Source organism: Staurois parvus, unplaced genomic scaffold (genome assembly GCF_062004578.1).
Source record: "Staurois parvus isolate SC_StPar_1 unplaced genomic scaffold, SC_StPar_1.0 ptg000303l, whole genome shotgun sequence".
Classification (NCBI taxonomy): Eukaryota; Metazoa; Chordata; class Amphibia; order Anura; family Ranidae; genus Staurois; species Staurois parvus.
In genome coordinates, this window is record NW_028318099.1 from 1,138,858 (window position 1) to 1,163,931 (window position 25,074).

The window sequence follows — 25,074 nt, forward strand, 5'->3', positions numbered from 1 at the left end:
AACTTCATGCTAGCAGCATTAACTTAGCGCAATAAACGTAAACAGTAAACTACTTGGAGGGAATATTTGAGTGATATAGAATTTCGTTATTATGATCTCAAATGGAGCATGGATTGCAAGAGGTGAAGGGGAGCTTACCTTTCCTTTGCTGATGATGAAAAAAGTGTCCCCTCGAGCACCCTGCCTAATAATGTACTCTCCACATTCGTAGTGAGTCTACAAAAAATAAAGAAAAAAAAAAGATTATGTTATTATCATTTGCCTTGTGGTCAGGCTGTTTCACACAGTAAACCTCTGGGATGCATTACACTTCTGAAAGTTTGCTTGTGTAAAAGAACCCACTGATCCACAAACACAATAAGCTTATGATGAGTAAACTGCCATACAAGTGTCTCCAATATAAATTCCAACAGCTGCAGGCATCTGTATAACTATATTTATCATGTATTGTCCCAAGGTCCTTCACTAAACTAAAATGTGACAATATTAGCCCGCATTTATCATTTGTAATGGGTGAAATGCTGTATGTCTTTTGCATGATTTTATCCTCCGTAATAGAAAATATAACCACAGTGCATTCTTAGGCAACATGCTGTAGACTGTAGTTAATAATTTCACTTATATAGCATCTTATAAGATATGGAAGCAAAATAGTTCACTCAAAAAATAGCTATGCATATGCTGTTTTCTTTCCTTCCATTTGTCAAGACCCCTGAAATGCTCAAAAACGGCTTCTCTCCATATTAAAATGAAGTTGGTGTGTAAACATTCCATACACAAAACCCATGACAGTGAGAAACATGTGAACATGTGCCATCAAACACAATAGATCCATCAAGCTTCTGTATAGGAAAACCACAGTAATCCAAATCACAAGTAGCCAAGTTCATTACTTCAGTGTTCTGCCTTGCAATATCAAAAAACTAAAGAAGAACTATAGGCAAAATGTTTCTTCATTTTGGATATAGCAAGGGAGAGATATAACCCCTGTAAGTGTATTGTTTGCCATCTGTGTCCCATTGGGGAAATTTACTTTCATGTCAGCCAAGACAGAAAGTAAGAGAAAATACCTGTAAATCAAGGGAATTCCTTGGGTTTCGAAGACTAGTGTCCCCATTGGGAAATTTCCCCTCTATTACTTTTCTGGGGACAACCCAAAATGTGGCATTTTCTATTACTTTCACCGCTGATGGTATTGGTAAACAGGACAAATAGAGAGGATGAATCTCCCTAACAGGGGCTCAGACAGCAATAAAAACTGACAGGTGTTCTAATCCATGTCCACTCCATCCAAAACTAAAAAAAAATGCCTTTAGTCATACTTTAAGTAAACATAATAAATAAGTGGTAGCTAATGATTTTCACACAATTAAGTAGTAATACTGTACATATAGACCTAGTTTTGTTATCAATACTAGGGTTACCAGTACTTTTGCATTTATTTTATAGATTTGTTCCAACATTGTAAACATTTTGTGTGAAAAAGATCTGCAGGGTTCAGAATGTTTAAAATGTCATTGTCCTTTAGTTCATTGTAAAATGTAGAAATAAGCCAATCACTAGTGGGTGCTTACATGACTGCACGGCCCACTGATAGAGTGTGATAAGCAAAGACAGGGTAATTTGCATAAAAGTCAAATATAACGTATACCATTCAGTGACAGAGGTGATGTTCCAGGTCATTGAGCGAGGTATAGAATCTGCTAAAAATGACTAAATTTACCTATATAGGCATGTGTTAATCATCATAAACCTGCATATGATATCCTGGAAGTCTTCTGATAGTAAATTAATTTAATTTAGAAATTTTATTTTGTCTAATACACTGACCAGATTTAGAATTTAGGTATAAAACAACCCAAATGGCTATAATAATCATCCCACATATCTTCTAGTGTGGTGACTGGCTATTCCATCAGAAAATCCATTTGTGACAGTTCAAGGTCCTGTCACTATCAAAATGGATGAGGAAATGGCACAGGGTTCACACACATGCAGAGAGTGGGGCTCTGAAATGTTGATTTAGAATAAAGAAAACAAATCCATTGGTTTCCTCTGTGTTTTGGTATTCCCGGATAGGGTTTCTATATTTGGAGACTTCAAAGAGTTTTGGGTGGGAAGAAGTCTCCAATCCATATCCAGGTCTTGCAGGAGACCAGCAGGCTATGAGCACCCCTTATAATAAAGGACATGACCATAGCTTGAAGCTGCTGTTAGGAGACAGGTGTGCTCCACTTAAGAGACAGAACTCTTTGTTGAAAAGGAGAGATTCCTTGTCTATAGTGCTGAAAGAATTGAGATGGCTAAGAGAGTCACTGAGAGAATAAAGATGACTAGGTGCGTCCAGAGGACTGAGGGAATCTGGAGGGCTCAGATGAGTGAGAGGACTTGAGGTGTCAGGAGATCCTCTATCAATAGGTCAGGGTGTGGGCTCGTGTAGAAGAGTGCAGGAGCTGAAAATGCTCAGAAAGCCAGGAGATCTGGGAAAGGGACCAGCCAAGCTTTGAGGCCTAAACAATAACACTACTGAAAAGAGAGCCCAAGTGGCTTGGTATTATTTTTTATGCGCCTGCTTATGATGGTGAAAAACCCCTGAGTGAGCAACTGCTTCGGTTGAATTTCAATTTTGTTAATAAAGGAGGTAGGCCGGAAAGCTCTAAACCACAGTTCAGACTGGCATTGACTCACTAAAAAGTCTTCTACCACTGAGCTTACAAACCCCAATACACTCAATCACAGTTTTTTTTTTTTTAAATAAGATTGGAGGAAAGAAGGAGTGGAGCTGTTGTAGGTCCCAACCAAGGTTGGGGTAATTCTGAGCTTCTGAGTTTATTAAGTGTGCTTGCATGGCACTACATAGACAGTAATATACCGAAACGTTCGGATTGTTCCCCATTGGTGTGCTGTTACTTTGTGGAACGTTTCGCCGAATGGTTCACGAAATATCAGCGTTTTTGTGGTGAAATTGGTCCCATAGGAATGAATGGAGGAATGTTCAAAACTAGAGTGGGAGCTGACAAAAGCTAGAGTGTGAGCTGAAAAATCAGGACATGATTTATAACCTGCCATCACTCCTTCATTTTCAAGCCCACCTACACAAATCTTATATCAAAACGTTCAGCTAGCCCTGCTGCCACTACAAATGTCCATGGCTAAGCCATAGTCCTTATAGTTTTCACAATATGACCATTTGTTTGCAACTCATGCCCCCCATTGACATTCATTGAAACTCCACTCTAGCCACCTCAAATTTGAAGAGCAATTTCTAAACTGCGACTGTGCCTTCATTTTTAATATTTCAGAAACATACTATGCATCAAAATGTAGGTCTGGGTTTTGTGATTCTCACAATATAAAGGTGTAGGATTGATAATTTTAAACTACAACTGTTTGAAGATGGCAACCGCCAGTGAAGTGAGCAAGTTGGAGCAGTTTGTTTTTAACCGCTCTTCTCTGCCCTTGCTGTAGAGTGAGTTTCCATAGGAACCCAGGTGTGTGAGCAGGCAGCAGAGTGACAAACCACTCCACCCAGTTACTCCGCCTACTCCAGTTGTAGACTACTGCTGGAGGAAAGAACACTTCACACAATTTCCCCAGAAACTGTAGATTTTCTAGTTTGTTATTTAGCTATGTTAAACTGGAAGAAAATATACTGTAAGCTATCAGGTAAAAGAAAAAAAAAACAAAGAAACATTTGAACAAATAATTCCACTATGTTACTTCTACACACCCACATGTTTTTGTCATTGTTTTAGCTGTAAAATAATGTTAACATTTAGCTACTTCTTATTTTTTAGTTTGTTTCATTTTAAGGGAACAGTGTAAGCTAAGATTTTACTCAAAAATATTTTTTTCTAATGAGTGCCATGCTTATTCATTCTTAAAACAATTTTAGGTACAATAGAAATACAATGTAACAATATATTTGCTCTGGAAGAAACATTATTGCTATTAAATGAGAATCGTAAATGTGCCACATTCTAGCGGCTTTCTTCTAACTGCAATTTTCCCAAAGGCCTAAGGCAGCCTCTCAATCAAATGACACCATATTATTTTATATAAATGCATTGATTGGGCACCAAAATATATTTCCTTTTAAAAAATTCTGTAAAACAGGCAAGAACTACTGTTAAACATTTCTAAACAATAGTAAGCTATACTTTATCAGGACAGACTTAAAAACTATAGTTATGTACTGATTCAGTACTGGTAGACAATTAAAATGTTTATTGATTTTTGAAGTGATTTTTTTTAAATAGAGAGCTCCTTCACTAATTGGTTATATAATGCAGTTAAAAAATACATTGATCTACCACGTTCTGAAGAAACTATGAAAAAGCACCACTCGAAGAAAAAAAAAAAAAAAAGGCTAAATAAAATGATGGAGTTCATCTGTCTGTCACAAATATCCCTTGCTTTTTCCTGTGTTGTAGCACATTTTGGAGAAGCTATATTTCAGAAGCTTGGAGACAAAGCTGCATGGTTTAACCCTTTAGGGATTTCAGAGTGCAAGGAAATCTGGATCTGGAAAGTAGAGAGGTGGCTGAATCATGAAACGATTGAGCAGCATAACAGGACCTAGGATTTCTAATCAAAGGATTTTTAGAGAGCTGTTATTAATATTTTGCACTAGTGCAGGGTCAGGCTGCACTTCTGAATCATAACACAAGCAATGCTTTAATATACTCTCCACATCTAAAGGTGCAATACAGATCATTCTATGCGATAGAGTTACCTGGGTGATAAAATCTTCTTGCTACCAGGAGTTAACAACTTGTTATCAGCCACCTCATTTGTAGCACACTAAAATCAATGTGATAATAATGAGATCACTTACAATAAATAGTTAAATCTCACATTATTAAAGAGATTTATTTACCTGTTTGGCTTTGTCAGGTTTTAATGCAATATTTGATTTAATAAGAGGTCATAAGATTAATTTATTTTTATATAGGCCTCTTATGCTCACTGGTAGGCAATTTACAGTGGTTCTACACATAGATATTGCATATTGTGTAACTGCTGTGTGAATCATTCCTAAAACATGATATTGGCATTTCGTAATCCTTAACTGCTTGCCGTCCAGCCACTCTAGAAAAACGGCCACAAGGTGGAACCGCTGGGCAAAAATCACGTTTTACAACGTCATTCTGCAAAACAGGTAGGGGGCACGCGAGAGGCGTGTGCCCACCTTACCTGTCCCGCCGATCGTGGCAGCAGGTGTCAATCACCAGGTCCCAGCTGGTCATCACCCGCCGGGTCTCGGCGATTGCCGGCAAACAGTGACACAGTGCACAGCTGCATTGTTTACAATGCAGCTCTGCTCCCTGTCAGCTCTTAACACGCTGATCCTGAGAGCAAAGTATATCTTTAGGGATCAGCATGTTCCTGTGAAGCACACACCCCCGATCCCTAGTAAAACACTTCCCTTAGTTAACCCTTTCATTGCCTAAACAAGTTAACCCCTTCCTCCCCAGTGCCATTAGTACAGTGTCAGTGTTTTTTTTTGCACTGATTACTGTATTGGTGTCACTGGGGATGTCAGTGACCCCAATTCAGTTACCCCCCCAGTTCCCCCCCACCGCAGTCCTGCCATAAGTTGCTGATCACTGTCATAAATCTCTGATCCCCACCATAAGTCGCTGATCGCCGCCATTATTAGTATAAAAAAAAAAATCACAGTATCTTTCCTGCCATTTGTAGATGCTATAACTTTCATGTAAACCAATTAATTTACATGTATTGGGATTTTTTTTTAGCAAAGACAGGTTGCAGAATACATTTTGGCAGAAATTTATGACAAAATTTGATTTTTACATTTTTTTACTGGACATGTTTTATAGCAAAAAGTCCAAAATATATTGTTTTTTTTCTCAAAATTGTCAGCCTTTTTTTTTATAGCGCAAAAAATAAAAAAACGCACAGGAGTTCAAATACCACCAAAAGAAAGCTCAATTTGTGGGAAAAAAGAATGTATATTTAATTTCGAGCAGTGTGGCATGACCGCGTATTTGTCAGTTAAAGTAACACATCGACGTAACACAAACCGCTTCTTACCCACTTCCTGACCACCCTATAGCAGAAATACTGCTACAGGGTGCGCAAAATCATATATATATATATATATATATATATATATATACATGATTTGCGCTCCCGTGGTTTACACGCCCCTCCCAGATAGCGTCAGATTGCCCGTCAGTACACCAGTCATCACATTTAAGCCCTTGATTGCCAGGAGCACGCTCATGCACAATAAACCTTCATTGCTAGTATAGTGGCTGAACGGATCAATATCTTTGATCAGATCCGCACTATACCAGCGTTCACATTAGTATAGCGTCCCCAAAAATGCAGCGTTAGCGGGATCAGCCCCGGCACCTGCCAGCACCTGATTTTATCCCCTACGCTTACCCCCCCCTTCTCCGCCAGCAAGTGCAGTGTCAGTAGGTCACTGTCACTTGATACATTGCACACAAAACCGCAGTGTTTGCAGAATCAGGCCTGATCTCTGTTAGCACTTGCCGGTAAATTTTGATGACTCTCATATGCAGCAGAGTGCCAGTACTAGTACCGCTCTACCTTTTGGTGAACTGGCGAGTACCAGCGGTCTAGTACATCCTGGTCTTTCACATACCGCCTTGATTTTTGGAGCTGTCTTTCAAGGAATATCTGTATGCGTTGACTGTGGATCAAAGCAATTTATATGCACAACAATTTATCGCCGTAAAACCTTTCCGAATTTACATTTTTTTTTGGGCCTAACCCTCAACGTGGGCATTACTTAAAGAAATTATATGCGGTTGTATTGGTCGGCAGACCCGATTCATCATATGCCCGTGTTCTCTGCTGCCATGGCCAGGCATAGATATGAGAGTATAATGTATTTTATGCATTTCAAAGACAATACACTCTGTCATCCTAGGGGTGACCCAGAATTTGACCGGCTCCACAAAATTCAGCCCCTCGCAAATCACCTTAACCAAAAATTTGCAGATGTCTATATTCCCCAGCAAAAAATCTGCGTTGATGAGTCCCTGAATAATTTTTCTGGCCGCCTTGCATTCAAACAATTTCTTTCCAGCAAGTGTGCCAGATATGGGGTCAAGATGTAGAAGACCTGTGAGAGGACAACAGGCTATACTTATAAGTTTAGGATTTACGAGGGAATAGATAGTTATGTGGAGCCCCCTGGATGCCCAGACTACATGGGGAGCAGTGACAAGATAGTTTGGGACTTGGTGTCATCCTTTTTCCATATGGGGTACCACTTACTGTATACGTGGACAAATTTTATTCAAGCGTGCCACTATTTAGAAATTTGTACAATCTTGGAACTGGTGCATGTGGCAAAGTGTCTTTCTCATTCAGTCCACAGGCTGCATACAAAAAAAAAAAAAAGAACATAGCATATACACCCAACAAGGACCAGCGATGTACTGGTACATCACTGGACTTTGAATGGTTATACCAGGATGATGCCTACAGCTGCAGGCATCATCCTGGTATTGTACAAAAATAATTCAAAAAAATCAAAATAACTTAAAAAAACAAACAAAAAAAACCTGCCCCTCCCATGCACGCACACCTGTATGCACAAGCGTTGCCCTGTGCCAAGATGTAAACAGCGGTTGCACCATACAAGTGAGGTATCGCTGTGAACGTCAGATCAAGGGCAGTAATTCTAACACTAGACCTCCTCTGTAAATCTAAAATAGTAGCTTTTAAAGGCTTTTAAAATGTTGCCTATGGATATTAAAAATGTATGCAGTTTGTCGCCATTGCACAGTGCATGCGCAGTTTTAAAGCATGTCATGTTTGATATCTATTTACTCGGCATACCATCATCCTTTATATCTTACCAAATAATTGGCCAATATATTGTGTTTTTGTGCATTAAAAGTAAAAAAAGTGTATTTTTTTAAAAAAATTGCTTTCGAAAAATCGCTGCGCGAGTACTATGTGCCATAAAAAATTGTAGTACCCACCATTTTATTCACTGCTTTAAAAAATATATAATGTTTTGGGGTTTAAATTAATTTACTAGCTTGATCTTCAGGTGGTTAGAAGAGTGAGTGATATGTGGCATAAACTTCTAATGCTGGGCATAAAACGCCCCCACCCCCCAAAATGACCCCTTTTTGGAAAGTAGACACCCCAAACTATTTGCTGAGAGGCATGTGGAATCAATAGAAAAATTAATTTTTTTACCACAAGTTTTTGGAAAATGACAAATTTGTTTTTTTGTTTTTTTTTTACACAAAATTGTCACTTAAATGATTTACTGCTCACACATGCCGTGGGTATATGTGGAATTACTCCCAAAAATACATTCTGCTACTTCTCCCGAGTATGGGGGTACCACACATGAGAGATGTTCTGGCAGTCTAGCCAAGCACAGGACCCCAAAATCCAATAGGCACCTTCAAGCTTTTAAAGGACTTTATTTCCTCATTACACTTCCAGACTACCTATCACAGTTTCGGAGGCCCTGAAATGACAGGATAGCACCTAACCCCCCAAATGACCCCTTTATGGAACGTAGACACCCCAAGGAATTTGATAAGAAGCATGGTAAGTATTTTGCAGATCTCATTTGTTGCCATAAGTTTTCGGAAAATGAAGAAAAAAACAAACATTTTTTCTATTTTAATTTTCTATTTCAAAACCTTGTGAGAAAAAATGAAATCTGCAAAATACTCACCATGCCTCTTTTTAAATTCCTTGGGGTGTCTACTTTCCAGAAAGGGGTCATTTGTGGGGTGTTTTGTGCTATCCTGGCATGTCAGGGCCTTCAAAACTGTGATAGGTATTGAGGAAGTGAAATGAGGAAGTTACGCACCTTCAGGCTTTCAAAGTGGTCATTGGATTTCAGGCTCCTGTATGTGGCTAGGCTCCAAAAAAGTCTCACACATGTGGTATCCCCATACTCGGTAGAAGTAGCAGAATGTATTTTGGGGTGTAATTCCACATATACCCATGGCTTGTGCGAGAAATAAATAATTTAAATGACAACTTTGTTTAAAAAAAAATCGTTTTTGTCATTTTCCAGAAACTTGTGGAAAAAAATAAATCTTACATGGTCTCAATATGCCTCTCAGCAGATAGATTAGTGTGTCTACTTTCCAAAAAGGGGTCATTTGAGGGTGTTTGTACTATCCTGGTATTTTAGCACCTCAAGAAATGTGATGGGCAGTTAGAAAGTAAAAGCTGTGTAAATTCCATTATCTATGCCATAGTTTGTAGACGCTATAACTTTCACACAAAACAATAAATACACACTTACTGGGATTTTTTTTAACCAAAAACATGTAGCAGAATACATTTAGGCCTAAATTTATGACAAAATATTAGTTTTTTTGCATATTTTTTATGACCAAAATGAGAAAATATTTAAAAAAAAATTTTTCTTCATAAATTTTTGTTTATGACGCCAAAAATAAAAAGTGCACAGGTGATCAAATACTATCTAAAGAAAGCTCTATTTGTATGAAAAAAAGGACATACATTTCATTTCTGTACCGTATTGCATGACCATGCAATTGCCCGTTAAACTAGCGCAGCGCTGTATAAAAAAATAGCGTAAATTGCAGTATCTATACCATAGTTTGTAGACGCTATAAGACGCTATTTCACACAAAGCAATCAATATACACTTATTGGGATTTTTTTTACCAAAAACATGTAGCACAATACATTTTGGCCTAAATTTATAACTAACTTGAGTTTACTATATCTTTTTTATAGCGGAAAGTAAAAAATATAGTTTTTCTTCAAAATTTTCGGTCTTTTTTTGTTTATAGCATGAAAAATAAAAAGTGCACATGTGATCAAATACCACCAAAAGAAAGCTCTATTTGTGCGAAAAAGGACGTAAATTTCATTTGGGTGCAACATTGCATGACCGCGCAATTATCAGTTGAATTTGTGCAGCGCTGAGTAGCAAACAGAGGCGTGGTCATTAAGGGGGGTAAATCCTCAGGACTGCAAGTAGTTAAAGTGAGTCTGTCACTATAGGGTCAAAATTAAACTAAAGCTACTACCTTCGCTCCACAGTGTTGGTGATCCCCCCAGGTATCAATGGTTTATCATGGCTGTGAAATTTTTTCCCATACAGCCATTTGTAGTCTCCACCAGAGTCACATGGCAGGGTAACAATCCAGAAGGACAACTGGAGACAGTTGTTACCCCACAACAGGAAATGCCTGAACAAAGCCCTCATGGAAGGATCATTAGTATTTTTTTTTAATGAAAGCTACATATTTAAGAAGAGAGTTTTAAAACAACAATAACGAATTAGAGCTTACATGAAATTTTAGTGGTTAAGCTTAGATAGGAGACGTATAGTATTTGAAAAAACAAACACATACTCACCTCCATGCTGGTGCGATGCTGTTGCTGTCCGTTGTTAACTCTAAGACAGAGAACTGAGCAATCACATGACCACTGATTGCTAAGTTCACAGTCTGCTCAGAGCTCTGTGCTCTGCTTCTGCAGCACTCACAAATCGGGCAGGAGCAGAAGTATAAGAGACGTATGTCCAAAAAAGCTTTTGTTTAAAATTTGACACCTAAATATGCAAATCCATTAAAAATGTGATGTAGTATGGTAAAGAGTAAAAGGTTTTTTTCTTAAACAGGCATTTTTATAATTAGAAAGTGATGTATGCATATGCCATTTTGTTGTGATTCCTTACCATTACCACTAGAGATGAGCGAAGAAATGAAAAATTCGATTCGACTGATTCGGCGAATTCGTGGACAATATTCGATTCGAGTCGAATAAATTCGCTGTGAATTTAACTTAAAAAAGGGTGTTTCTAGGCTTCAGAGAGACTTAATATTAGTGCAGAACACTGTACCTTTAATTTAAATGCCCTTGGAGTCTGCTGGGGAAGAGAAATAATACTGTCTGTCAGTATGACATGCAGATGAGTGCCGTCGATCTTAGAATCACTGCACACTTCACTCCTTTGGCCAGTCACGGGGCCAAAACCAGTGTTTGGAGCCACAGTGTGGCGGTGGAGGCAGCAGCAATGGGAGGCCATACAGCAACCTATGACAAAATGGAAACCAGCAGGAGCGTGAGGAGACCTGAAAGTGGCACATGGCAGAGTGGGAGCAATGGGAGGCGGTACAGGGACCCAGGTCACACTGTGGGCCCAGCAGCAGCGTGACCAGGCGGTACGAGGGCCCATGGCCGATATGGGGCTTGGTGGCACCTATGGAAGGCCTGTAATCTGCCAGCAACCTATGACAAAATGGACAACCGCAGGAGTGTGAGGAGATTTCAAAGTGGCACATGGCAGAGTGGAAGCAATGGGAGGCCGTACAGGGACCCAGGTCACACTGTGGGACCAGCATCAGCGTGAACAGGCGGTACGGGGGCCCATGGCCGATTTGACCTCATTCATCCCATAGTCCTGCCGACTCACGAATAGCGTGGCCTCCTCAAAGGGCCTGAGCAAGCGCAGGTGTCACACATGAGCTGACAATGGCTGACATCTAAGTTACACAGGGAGTACCTTTATCCGCTTTTAACATCAGGAAATCTGTGATGGCCTTTAGCTGTTCGTAAAGGCGGTCTAACATATGTAGGGTTGAATTACACCTTGTTGCAACGTCACAGCATGAGGAGTCGGTACGGGGGCCCATGGCAGATTACATGTCTGGCAGCAGCAATGGGAGGCCCGTAATCTGCCAGCACCCTATGTCAAAAAATTTAACACACCAGCAGTGTGAAGAGACCTGAAAGTGGCACATGGCAGCAGAGTGTGGCGATGGAGACAGCAGCAATGGGAGGCCGTACAGGGACCCATGAGAGACTCTAGACTTGGCAGCAGCATGAGGAGGCGGTATATAGGGGCCCATGGCAGATTAGGGGCCTGGCAGCAGCTATGTGAGGCCCGTAATCTGCCTGCACCCTATGTCAAAAAATTTAACACACCAGCAGTGTGAAGAGACCTGAAAGTGGCACATGGCAGCAGAGTGTGGCGATGGAGACAGCAGCAATGGGAGGCCGTACAGGGACCCATGACAGACTCTAGACTTGGCAGCAGCATGAGGAGGCGGTATATAGGGGCCCATGGCAGATTAGGGGCCTGGCAGCAGCTATGTGAGGCCCGTAATCTGCCTGCACCCTATGTCAAAAAATTAAACACACCAGCAGTGTGAAGAGACCTGAAAGTGGCACATGGCAGAGTGTGGCGATGGAGACAGCAGCAATGGGAGGCCGTACAGGGACCCATGAGAGACTCTAGACTTGGCAGCAGCATGAGGAGGCGGTATATAGGGGCCCATGGCAGATTAGGGGCCTGGCAGCAGCTATGTGAGGCCCGTAATCTGCCTGCACCCTATGTCAAAAAATTTAACACACCAGCAGTGTGAAGAGACCTGAAAGTGGCACATGGCAGCAGAGTGTGGCGATGGAGACAGCAGCAATGGGAGGCCGTACAGGGACCCATGAGAGACTCTAGACTTGGCAGCAGCATGAGGAGGCGGTATATAGGGGCCCATGGCAGATTAGGGGCCTGGCAGCAGCTATGTGAGGCCCGTAATCTGCCTGCACCCTATGTCAAAAAATTTAACACACCAGCAGTGTGAAGAGACCTGAAAGTGGCACATGGCAGCAGAGTGTGGCGATGGAGACAGCAGCAATGGGAGGCCGTACAGGGACCCATGACAGACTCTAGACTTGGCAGCAGCATGAGGAGGCGGTATATAGGGGCCCATGGCAGATTAGGGGCCTGGCAGCAGCTATGTGAGGCCCGTAATCTGCCTGCACCCTATGTCAAAAAATTAAACACACCAGCAGTGTGAAGAGACCTGAAAGTGGCACATGGCAGAGTGTGGCGATGGAGACAGCAGCAATGGGAGGCCGTACAGGGACCCATGAGAGACTCTAGACTTGGCAGCAGCATGAGGAGGCGGTATATAGGGGCCCATGGCAGATTAGGGGCCTGGCAGCAGCTATGTGAGGCCCGTAATCTGCCTGCACCCTATGTCAAAAAATTTAACACACCAGCAGTGTGAAGAGACCTGAAAGTGGCACATGGCAGCAGAGTGTGGCGATGGAGACAGCAGCAATGGGAGGCCGTACAGGGACCCATGAGAGACTCTAGACTTGGCAGCAGCATGAGGAGGCGGTATATAGGGGCCCATGGCAGATTAGGGGCCTGGCAGCAGCTATGTGAGGCCCGTAATCTGCCTGCACCCTATGTCAAAAAATTTAACACACCAGCAGTGTGAAGAGACCTGAAAGTGGCACATGGCAGCAGAGTGTGGCGATGGAGACAGCAGCAATGGGAGGCCGTACAGGGACCCATGACAGACTCTAGACTTGGCAGCAGCATGAGGAGGCGGTATATAGGGGCCCATGGCAGATTAGGGGCCTGGCAGCAGCTATGTGAGGCCCGTAATCTGCCTGCACCCTATGTCAAAAAATTAAACACACCAGCAGTGTGAAGAGACCTGAAAGTGGCACATGGCAGAGTGTGGCGATGGAGACAGCAGCAATGGGAGGCCGTACAGGGACCCATGAGAGACTCTAGACTTGGCAGCAGCATGAGGAGGCGGTATATAGGGGCCCATGGCAGATTAGGGGCCTGGCAGCAGCTATGTGAGGCCCGTAATCTGCCTGCACCCTATGTCAAAAAATTTAACACACCAGCAGTGTGAAGAGACCTGAAAGTGGCACATGGCAGCAGAGTGTGGCGATGGAGACAGCAGCAATGGGAGGCCGTACAGGGACCCATGAGAGACTCTAGACTTGGCAGCAGCATGAGGAGGCGGTATATAGGGGCCCATGGCAGATTAGGGGCCTGGCAGCAGCTATGTGAGGCCCGTAATCTGCCTGCACCCTATGTCAAAAAATTTAACACACCAGCAGTGTGAAGAGACCTGAAAGTGGCACATGGCAGCAGAGTGTGGCGATGGAGACAGCAGCAATGGGAGGCCGTACAGGGACCCATGAGAGACTCTAGACTTGGCAGCAGCATGAGGAGGCGGTATATAGGGGCCCATGGCAGATTAGGGGCCTGGCAGCAGCTATGTGAGGCCCGTAATCTGCCTGCACCCTATGTCAAAAAATTAAACACACCAGCAGTGTGAAGAGACCTGAAAGTGGCACATGGCAGAGTGTGGCGATGGAGACAGCAGCAATGGGAGGCCGTACAGGGACCCATGACAGACTCTGGACTTGGCAGCAGCATGAGGAGGCGGTATATAGGGGCCCATGGCAGATTAGGGGCCTGGCAGCAGCTATGTGAGGCCCGTAATCTGCCTGCACCCTATGTCAAAAAATTTAACACACCAGCAGTGTGAAGAGACCTGAAAGTGGCACATGGCAGCAGAGTGTGGCGATGGAGACAGCAGCAATGGGAGGCCGTACAGGGACCCATGAGAGACTCTGGACTTGGCAGCAGCATGAGGAGGCGGTATATAGGGGCCCATGGCAGATTAGGGGCCTGAAAGCAGCTATGTGAGGCCCGTAATCTGCCTGCACCCTATGTCAAAAAATTAAACACACCAGCAGTGTGAGGAGACCTGAAAGTGGCACATGGCAGCAGAGTGTGGCGATGGAGACAGCAGCAATGGGAGGCCGTACAGGGACCCATGAGAGACTCTGGACTTGGCAGCAGCATGAGGAGGCGGTATATAGGGGCCCATGGCAGATTAGGGGCCTGGCAGCAGCTATGTGAGGCCCGTAATCTGCCTGCACCCTATGTCAAAAAATTTAACACACCAGCAGTGTGAAGAGACCTGAAAGTGGCACATGGCAGCAGAGTGTGGCGATGGAGACAGCAGCAATGGGAGGCCGTACAGGGACCCATGACAGACTCTAGACTTGGCAGCAGCATGAGGAGGCGGTATATAGGGGCCCATGGCAGATTAGGGGCCTGGCAGCAGCTATGTGAGGCCCGTAATCTGCCTGCACCCTATGTCAAAAAATTAAACACACCAGCAGTGTGAAGAGACCTGAAAGTGGCACATGGCAGAGTGTGGCGATGGAGACAGCAGCAATGGGAGGCCGTACAGGGACCCATGACAGACTCTGGACTTGGCAGCAGCATGAGGAGGCGGTATATAGGGGCCCATGGCAGATTAGGGGCCTGGCAGCAGCTATGTGAGGCCCGTAATCTGCCTGCACCCTATGTCAAAAAATTTAACACACCAGCAGTGTGAAGAGACCTGAAAGTGGCACATGGCAGCAGAGTGTGGCGATGGAGACAGCAGCAATGGGAGGCCGTACAGGGACCCATGAGAGACTCTGGACTTGGCAGCAGCATGAGGAGGCGGTATATAGGGGCCCATGGCAGATTAGGGGCCTGGCAGCAGCTATGTGAGGCCCGTAATCTGCCTGCACCCTATGTCAAAAAATTAAACACACCAGCAGTGTGAAGAGACCTGAAAGTGGCACATGGCAGAGTGTGGCGATGGAGACAGCAGCAATGGGAGGCCGTACAGGGACCCATGACAGACTCTGGACTTGGCAGCAGCATGAGGAGGCGGTATATAGGGGCCCATGGCAGATTAGGGGCCTGGCAGCAGCTATGTGAGGCCCGTAATCTGCCTGCACCCTATGTCAAAAAATTTAACACACCAGCAGTGTGAAGAGACCTGAAAGTGGCACATGGCAGCAGAGTGTGGCGATGGAGACAGCAGCAATGGGAGGCCGTACAGGGACCCATGAGAGACTCTGGACTTGGCAGCAGCATGAGGAGGCGGTATATAGGGGCCCATGGCAGATTAGGGGCCTGGCAGCAGCTATGTGAGGCCCGTAATCTGCCTGCACCCTATGTCAAAAAATTAAACACACCAGCAGTGTGAGGAGACCTGAAAGTGGCACATGGCAGCAGAGTGTGGCGATGGAGACAGCAGCAATGGGAGGCCGTACAGGGACCCATGAGAGACTCTGGACTTGGCAGCAGCATGAGGAGGCGGTATATAGGGGCCCATGGCAGATTAGGGGCCTGGCAGCAGCTATGTGAGGCCCGTAATCTGCCTGCACCCTATGTCAAAAAATTTAACACACCAGCAGTGTGAAGAGACCTGAAAGTGGCACATGGCAGCAGAGTGTGGCGATGGAGACAGCAGCAATGGGAGGCCGTACAGGGACCCATGACAGACTCTAGACTTGGCAGCAGCATGAGGAGGCGGTATATAGGGGCCCATGGCAGATTAGGGGCCTGGCAGCAGCTATGTGAGGCCCGTAATCTGCCTGCACCCTATGTCAAAAAATTAAACACACCAGCAGTGTGAAGAGACCTGAAAGTGGCACATGGCAGAGTGTGGCGATGGAGACAGCAGCAATGGGAGGCCGTACAGGGACCCATGACAGACTCTAGACTTGGCAGCAGCATGAGGAGGCGGTATATAGGGGCCCATGGCAGATTAGGGGCCTGGCAGCAGCTATGTGAGGCCCGTAATCTGCCTGCACCCTATGTCAAAAAATTTAACACACCAGCAGTGTGAAGAGACCTGAAAGTGGCACATGGCAGCAGAGTGTGGCGATGGAGACAGCAGCAATGGGAGGCCGTACAGGGACCCATGACAGACTCTAGACTTGGCAGCAGCATGAGGAGGCGGTATATAGGGGCCCATGGCAGATTAGGGGCCTGGCAGCAGCTATGTGAGGCCCGTAATCTGCCTGCACCCTATGTCAAAAAATTAAACACACCAGCAGTGTGAAGAGACCTGAAAGTGGCACATGGCAGAGTGTGGCGATGGAGACAGCAGCAATGGGAGGCCGTACAGGGACCCATGAGAGACTCTAGACTTGGCAGCAGCATGAGGAGGCGGTATATAGGGGCCCATGGCAGATTAGGGGCCTGGCAGCAGCTATGTGAGGCCCGTAATCTGCCTGCACCCTATGTCAAAAAATTTAACACACCAGCAGTGTGAAGAGACCTGAAAGTGGCACATGGCAGCAGAGTGTGGCGATGGAGACAGCAGCAATGGGAGGCCGTACAGGGACCCATGACAGACTCTAGACTTGGCAGCAGCATGAGGAGGCGGTATATAGGGGCCCATGGCAGATTAGGGGCCTGGCAGCAGCTATGTGAGGCCCGTAATCTGCCTGCACCCTATGTCAAAAAATTAAACACACCAGCAGTGTGAAGAGACCTGAAAGTGGCACATGGCAGAGTGTGGCGATGGAGACAGCAGCAATGGGAGGCCGTACAGGGACCCATGAGAGACTCTAGACTTGGCAGCAGCATGAGGAGGCGGTATATAGGGGCCCATGGCAGATTAGGGGCCTGGCAGCAGCTATGTGAGGCCCGTAATCTGCCTGCACCCTATGTCAAAAAATTTAACACACCAGCAGTGTGAAGAGACCTGAAAGTGGCACATGGCAGCAGAGTGTGGCGATGGAGACAGCAGCAATGGGAGGCCGTACAGGGACCCATGAGAGACTCTAGACTTGGCAGCAGCATGAGGAGGCGGTATATAGGGGCCCATGGCAGATTAGGGGCCTGGCAGCAGCTATGTGAGGCCCGTAATCTGCCTGCACCCTATGTCAAAAAATTTAACACACCAGCAGTGTGAAGAGACCTGAAAGTGGCACATGGCAGCAGAGTGTGGCGATGGAGACAGCAGCAATGGGAGGCCGTACAGGGACCCATGAGAGACTCTAGACTTGGCAGCAGCATGAGGAGGCGGTATATAGGGGCCCATGGCAGATTAGGGGCCTGGCAGCAGCTATGTGAGGCCCGTAATCTGCCTGCACCCTATGTCAAAAAATTTAACACACCAGCAGTGTGAAGAGACCTGAAAGTGGCACATGGCAGCAGAGTGTGGCGATGGAGACAGCAGCAATGGGAGGCCGTACAGGGACCCATGAGAGACTCTAGACTTGGCAGCAGCATGAGGAGGCGGTATATAGGGGCCCATGGCAGATTAGGGGCCTGGCAGCAGCTATGTGAGGCCCGTAATCTGCCTGCACCCTATGTCAAAAAATTTAACACACCAGCAGTGTGAAGAGACCTGAAAGTGGCACATGGCAGCAGAGTGTGGCGATGGAGACAGCAGCAATGGGAGGCCGTACAGGGACCCATGACAGACTCTAGACTTGGCAGCAGCATGAGGAGGCGGTATATAGGGGCCCATGGCAGATTAGGGGCCTGGCAGCAGCTATGTGAGGCCCGTAATCTGCCTGCACCCTATGTCAAAAAATTAAACACACCAGCAGTGTGAAGAGACCTGAAAGTGGCACATGGCAGAGTGTGGCGATGGAGACAGCAGCAATGGGAGGCCGTACAGGGACCCATGAGAGACTCTAGACTTGGCAGCAGCATGAGGAGGCGGTATATAGGGGCCCATGGCAGATTAGGGGCCTGGCAGCAGCTATGTGAGGCCCGTAATCTGCCTGCACCCTATGTCAAAAAATTTAACACACCAGCAGTGTGAAGAGACCTGAAAGTGGCACATGGCAGCAGAGTGTGGCGATGGAGACAGCAGCAATGGGAGGCCGTACAGGGACCCATGAGAGACTCTAGACTTGGCAGCAGCATGAGGAGGCGGTATATAGGGGCCCATGGCAGATTAGGGGCCTGGCAGCAGCTATGTGAGGCCCGTAATCTGCCTGCACCCTATGTCAAAAAATTAAACACACCAGCAGTGTGAAGAGACCTGAAAGTGGCACATGGCAGCAGAGTGTGGCGATGGAGACAGCAGCAATGGGAGGCCGTACAGGGACCCATGAGAGACTCTAGACTTGGCAGCAGCATGAGGAGGCGGTATATAGGGGCCCATGGCAGATTAGGGGCCTGGCAGCAGCTATGTGAGGCCCGTAATCTGCCTGCACCCTATGTCAAAAAATTAAACACACCAGCAGTGTGAAGAGACCTGAAAGTGGCACATGGCAGAGTGTGGCGATGGAGACAGCAGCAATGGGAGGCCGTACAGGGACCCATGACAGACTCTGGACTTGGCAGCAGCATGAGGAGGCGGTATATAGGGGCCCATGGCAGATTAGGGGCCTGGCAGCAGCTATGTGAGGCCCGTAATCTGCCTGCACCCTATGTCAAAAAATTTAACACACCAGCAGTGTGAAGAGACCTGAAAGTGGCACATGGCAGCAGAGTGTGGCGATGGAGACAGCAGCAATGGGAGGCCGTACAGGGACCCATGAGAGACTCTGGACTTGGCAGCAGCATGAGGAGGCGGTATATAGGGGCCCATGGCAGATTAGGGGCCTGAAAGCAGCTATGTGAGGCCCGTAATCTGCCTGCACCCTATGTCAAAAAATTAAACACACCAGCAGTGTGAGGAGACCTGAAAGTGGCACATGGCAGCAGAGTGTGGCGATGGAGACAGCAGCAATGGGAGGCCGTACAGGGACCCATGAGAGACTCTGGACTTGGCAGCAGCATGAGGAGGCGGTATATAGGGGCCCATGGCAGATTAGGGGCCTGGCAGCAGCTATGTGAGGCCCGTAATCTGCCTGCACCCTATGTCAAAAAATTTAACACACCAGCAGTGTGAAGAGACCTGAAAGTGGCACATGGCAGCAGAGTGTGGCGATGGAGACAGCAGCAATGGGAGGCCGTACAGGGACCCATGACAGACTCTAGACTTGGCAGCAGCATGAGGAGGCGGTATATAGGGGCCCATGGCAGATTAGGGGCCTGGCAGCAGCTATGTGAGGCCCGTAATCTGCCTGCACCCTATGTCAAAAAATTAAACACACCAGCAGTGTGAAGAGACCTGAAAGTGGCACATGGCAGAGTGTGGCGATGGAGACAGCAGCAATGGGAGGCCGTACAGGGACCCATGACAGACTCTGGACTTGGCAGCAGCATGAGGAGGCGGTATATAGGGGCCCATGGCAGATTAGGGGCCTGGCAGCAGCTATGTGAGGCCCGTAATCTGCCTGCACCCTATGTCAAAAAATTAAACACACCAGCAGTGTGAAGAGACCTGAAAGTGGCACATGGCAGAGTGTGGCGATGGAGACAGCAGCAATGGGAGGCCGTACAGGGACCCATGACAGACTCTAGACTTGGCAGCAGCATGAGGAGGCGGTATATAGGGGCCCATGGCAGATTAGGGGCCTGGCAGCAGCTATGTGAGGCCCGTAATCTGCCTGCACCCTATGTCAAAAAATTTAACACACCAGCAGTGTGAAGAGACCTGAAAGTGGCACATGGCAGCAGAGTGTGGCGATGGAGACAGCAGCAATGGGAGGCCGTACAGGGACCCATGACAGACTCTAGACTTGGCAGCAGCATGAGGAGGCGGTATATAGGGGCCCATGGCAGATTAGGGGCCTGGCAGCAGCTATGTGAGGCCCGTAATCTGCCTGCACCCTATGTCAAAAAATTAAACACACCAGCAGTGTGAAGAGACCTGAAAGTGGCACATGGCAGAGTGTGGCGATGGAGACAGCAGCAATGGGAGGCCGTACAGGGACCCATGAGAGACTCTAGACTTGGCAGCAGCATGAGGAGGCGGTATATAGGGGCCCATGGCAGATTAGGGGCCTGGCAGCAGCTATGTGAGGCCCGTAATCTGCCTGCACCCTATGTCAAAAAATTTAACACACCAGCAGTGTGAAGAGACCTGAAAGTGGCACATGGCAGCAGAGTGTGGCGATGGAGACAGCAGCAATGGGAGGCCGTACAGGGACCCATGACAGACTCTAGACTTGGCAGCAGCATGAGGAGGCGGTATATAGGGGCCCATGGCAGATTAGGGGCCTGGCAGCAGCTATGTGAGGCCCGTAATCTGCCTGCACCCTATGTCAAAAAATTAAACACACCAGCAGTGTGAAGAGACCTGAAAGTGGCACATGGCAGAGTGTGGCGATGGAGACAGCAGCAATGGGAGGCCGTACAGGGACCCATGAGAGACTCTAGACTTGGCAGCAGCATGAGGAGGCGGTATATAGGGGCCCATGGCAGATTAGGGGCCTGGCAGCAGCTATGTGAGGCCCGTAATCTGCCTGCACCCTATGTCAAAAAATTTAACACACCAGCAGTGTGAAGAGACCTGAAAGTGGCACATGGCAGCAGAGTGTGGCGATGGAGACAGCAGCAATGGGAGGCCGTACAGGGACCCATGAGAGACTCTAGACTTGGCAGCAGCATGAGGAGGCGGTATATAGGGGCCCATGGCAGATTAGGGGCCTGGCAGCAGCTATGTGAGGCCCGTAATCTGCCTGCACCCTATGTCAAAAAATTTAACACACCAGCAGTGTGAAGAGACCTGAAAGTGGCACATGGCAGCAGAGTGTGGCGATGGAGACAGCAGCAATGGGAGGCCGTACAGGGACCCATGAGAGACTCTAGACTTGGCAGCAGCATGAGGAGGCGGTATATAGGGGCCCATGGCAGATTAGGGGCCTGGCAGCAGCTATGTGAGGCCCGTAATCTGCCTGCACCCTATGTCAAAAAATTTAACACACCAGCAGTGTGAAGAGACCTGAAAGTGGCACATGGCAGCAGAGTGTGGCGATGGAGACAGCAGCAATGGGAGGCCGTACAGGGACCCATGACAGACTCTGGACTTGGCAGCAGCATGAGGAGGCGGTATATAGGGGCCCATGGCAGATTAGGGGCCTGGCAGCAGCTATGTGAGGCCCGTAATCTGCCTGCACCCTATGTCAAAAAATTTAACACACCAGCAGTGTGAAGAGACCTGAAAGTGGCACATGGCAGCAGAGTGTGGCGATGGAGACAGCAGCAATGGGAGGCCGTACAGGGACCCATGACAGACTCTAGACTTGGCAGCAGCATGAGGAGGCGGTATATAGGGGCCCATGGCAGATTAGGGGCCTGGCAGCAGCTATGTGAGGCCCGTAATCTGCCTGCACCCTATGTCAAAAAATTAAACACACCAGCAGTGTGAAGAGACCTGAAAGTGGCACATGGCAGAGTGTGGCGATGGAGACAGCAGCAATGGGAGGCCGTACAGGGACCCATGACAGACTCTAGACTTGGCAGCAGCATGAGGAGGCGGTATATAGGGGCCCATGGCAGATTAGGGGCCTGGCAGCAGCTATGTGAGGCCCGTAATCTGCCTGCACCCTATGTCAAAAAATTAAACACACCAGCAGTGTGAGGAGACCTGAAAGTGGCACATGGCAGCAGAGTGTGGCGATGGAGACAGCAGCAATGGGAGGCCGTACAGGGACCCATGAGAGACTCTGGACTTGGCAGCAGCATGAGGAGGCGGTATATAGGGGCCCATGGCAGATTAGGGGCCTGGCAGCAGCTATGTGAGGCCCGTAATCTGCCTGCACCCTATGTCAAAAAATTTAACACACCAGCAGTGTGAAGAGACCTGAAAGTGGCACATGGCAGCAGAGTGTGGCGATGGAGACAGCAGCAATGGGAGGCCGTACAGGGACCCATGACAGACTCTAGACTTGGCAGCAGCATGAGGAGGCGGTATATAGGGGCCCATGGCAGATTAGGGGCCTGGCAGCAGCTATGTGAGGCCCGTAATCTGCCTGCACCCTATGTCAAAAAATTAAACACACCAGCAGTGTGAAGAGACCTGAAAGTGGCACATGGCAGAGTGTGGCGATGGAGACAGCAGCAATGGGAGGCCGTACAGGGACCCATGACAGACTCTAGACTTGGCAGCAGCATGAGGAGGCGGTATATAGGGGCCCATGGCAGATTAGGGGCCTGGCAGCAGCTATGTGAGGCCCGTAATCTGCCTGCACCCTATGTCAAAAAATTTAACACACCAGCAGTGTGAAGAGACCTGAAAGTGGCACATGGCAGCAGAGTGTGGCGATGGAGACAGCAGCAATGGGAGGCCGTACAGGGACCCATGACAGACTCTAGACTTGGCAGCAGCATGAGGAGGCGGTATATAGGGGCCCATGGCAGATTAGGGGCCTGGCAGCAGCTATGTGAGGCCCGTAATCTGCCTGCACCCTATGTCAAAAAATTAAACACACCAGCAGTGTGAAGAGACCTGAAAGTGGCACATGGCAGAGTGTGGCGATGGAGACAGCAGCAATGGGAGGCCGTACAGGGACCCATGAGAGACTCTAGACTTGGCAGCAGCATGAGGAGGCGGTATATAGGGGCCCATGGCAGATTAGGGGCCTGGCAGCAGCTATGTGAGGCCCGTAATCTGCCTGCACCCTATGTCAAAAAATTTAACACACCAGCAGTGTGAAGAGACCTGAAAGTGGCACATGGCAGCAGAGTGTGGCGATGGAGACAGCAGCAATGGGAGGCCGTACAGGGACCCATGACAGACTCTAGACTTGGCAGCAGCATGAGGAGGCGGTATATAGGGGCCCATGGCAGATTAGGGGCCTGGCAGCAGCTATGTGAGGCCCGTAATCTGCCTGCACCCTATGTCAAAAAATTAAACACACCAGCAGTGTGAGGAGACCTGAAAGTGGCACATGGCAGCAGAGTGTGGCGATGGAGACAGCAGCAATGGGAGGCCGTACAGGGACCCATGAGAGACTCTGGACTTGGCAGCAGCATGAGGAGGCGGTATATAGGGGCCCATGGCAGATTAGGGGCCTGGCAGCAGCTATGTGAGGCCCGTAATCTGCCTGCACCCTATGTCAAAAAATTTAACACACCAGCAGTGTGAAGAGACCTGAAAGTGGCACATGGCAGCAGAGTGTGGCGATGGAGACAGCAGCAATGGGAGGCCGTACAGGGACCCATGAGAGACTCTGGACCTAGCAGCAGCATGAGGAGGCGGTATATAGGGGCCTATGGCAGATTAGGGGCCTGGCAGCAGCTATGTGAGGCCCGTAATCTGCCAGCACCCTATGTCAAAAAATTAAACACACCAGCAGTGTGAGGAGACCTGAAAGTGGCACATGTTTGAGGCATGATTCATGGCGGATTTAGTCAGTTGTGTCAGGAACTGGTGGTTTGAAATCCAGACTAATCCACGCCTGATTCATTTTCACAAACGTGAGTCTCTCCACACTTTGGGTGGACAGTCGTGTCCTCCGCGGAGTTACAATACCTCCTGCCACACTAAACACGCGCTCCGATGCCACGCTACTGGCCGGGCATGACAGCCTTTCAAGGGCAAATTCAGCTAGTTGGGGCCAAAGGTCAAGTTTCGTTGCCCAGTAGTCAAGGGGATTGTCTACCTCGGTTGGCAGGGTGCTGTCCAAGTAGGCCCAAGCCTGTTGTTTGAGCTCCTGCTCCAGGTCCACCTGATGCTGCTGCTGCTGCTGCGGCTGGTTAGTAGTTTCCTCACTGCGCTGGTGAAGAAAGCTACTCATCATCGACTGCAGACTGAGGCAGCCACTGCTGGTGGAGCTGCCACTGCTCCTACCACCCCACCCCTCCCCTGCTGCCATGCCAGCGGAACGCGAGCGCACAGGGCCCACAGTGTCTGAGGATGGACGTTGGCGCACAAAGGCAGAGACCAACTGACTACATAGGTGGTTTTTATAGTACGTAATTTTGGCCTCCCTCTCAGCAGGTGTGAAAAAGGCCACCATTTTGGACCGGTAGCGAGGGTCCAACAAGGTGGACAGCCAAAAGTCATCCCTCTGTCTGATGGTTATTATTCGGCTGTCGCTACGCAAGCAACCGAGCATGCTATGGGCCATTTGTGCCAAGGAATGCGAGGGACTCCCTGCCTCCATCTCCACAGCATACTGCCACGGTGCGTCTGGGTCCTCTGTCTCCTCCTCCTCTACCAGATGCTCCTGCTCCTCCACTCCTGTCCGCTGAGTGGAAAAACCACCCATTTCACTCAATAATTCCTGAGCACAAATGTCCTCCTCTACCTCCTCCTCTTCTTCCTGTCCTGCCCCCACAGGGGTCATGTGGCGTTGAGATCTGTGCGCCACGTCTACCGCACCCTGACCAGCCATTGTTAACAGCATTTGTTCCAGGACGTGCAACAGAGGAATGACGTCGTTCATCCCATAGTCCTGCCGACTCACGAATAGCGTGGCCTCCTCAAAGGGCCTGAGCAAGCGGCAGGTGTCACGCATGAGCTGCCAATGGCTGACATCTAAGTTACACAGGGGAGTACCTTTATCCGCTTGTAACATCAGGAAATCGGTGATGGCCTTTCGCTGCTCGTAAAGGCGGTCTAACATGTGTAGGGTTGAATTCCACCTTGT

At 47.7% G+C, this 25,074-nt stretch overlaps 1 protein-coding gene across 4 annotated transcripts in view; it reads right to left on the minus strand.

Moving 5' to 3' along the window:
- The window catches only part of PRKG1 (protein kinase cGMP-dependent 1), a 1,352,400-nt gene that overhangs the window by 160,715 nt on the left and 1,166,611 nt on the right, over positions 1-25,074 (minus strand). For all 4 annotated transcript variants that reach the window (XM_089683127.1, XM_089683128.1, XM_089683125.1 and 1 more), the window contains exon 6: positions 139-216. In XM_089683127.1, coding sequence (XP_089539253.1) covers positions 139-216 — 78 coding nt within the window. The remainder of the gene's footprint in view (positions 1-138; positions 217-25,074) is intronic.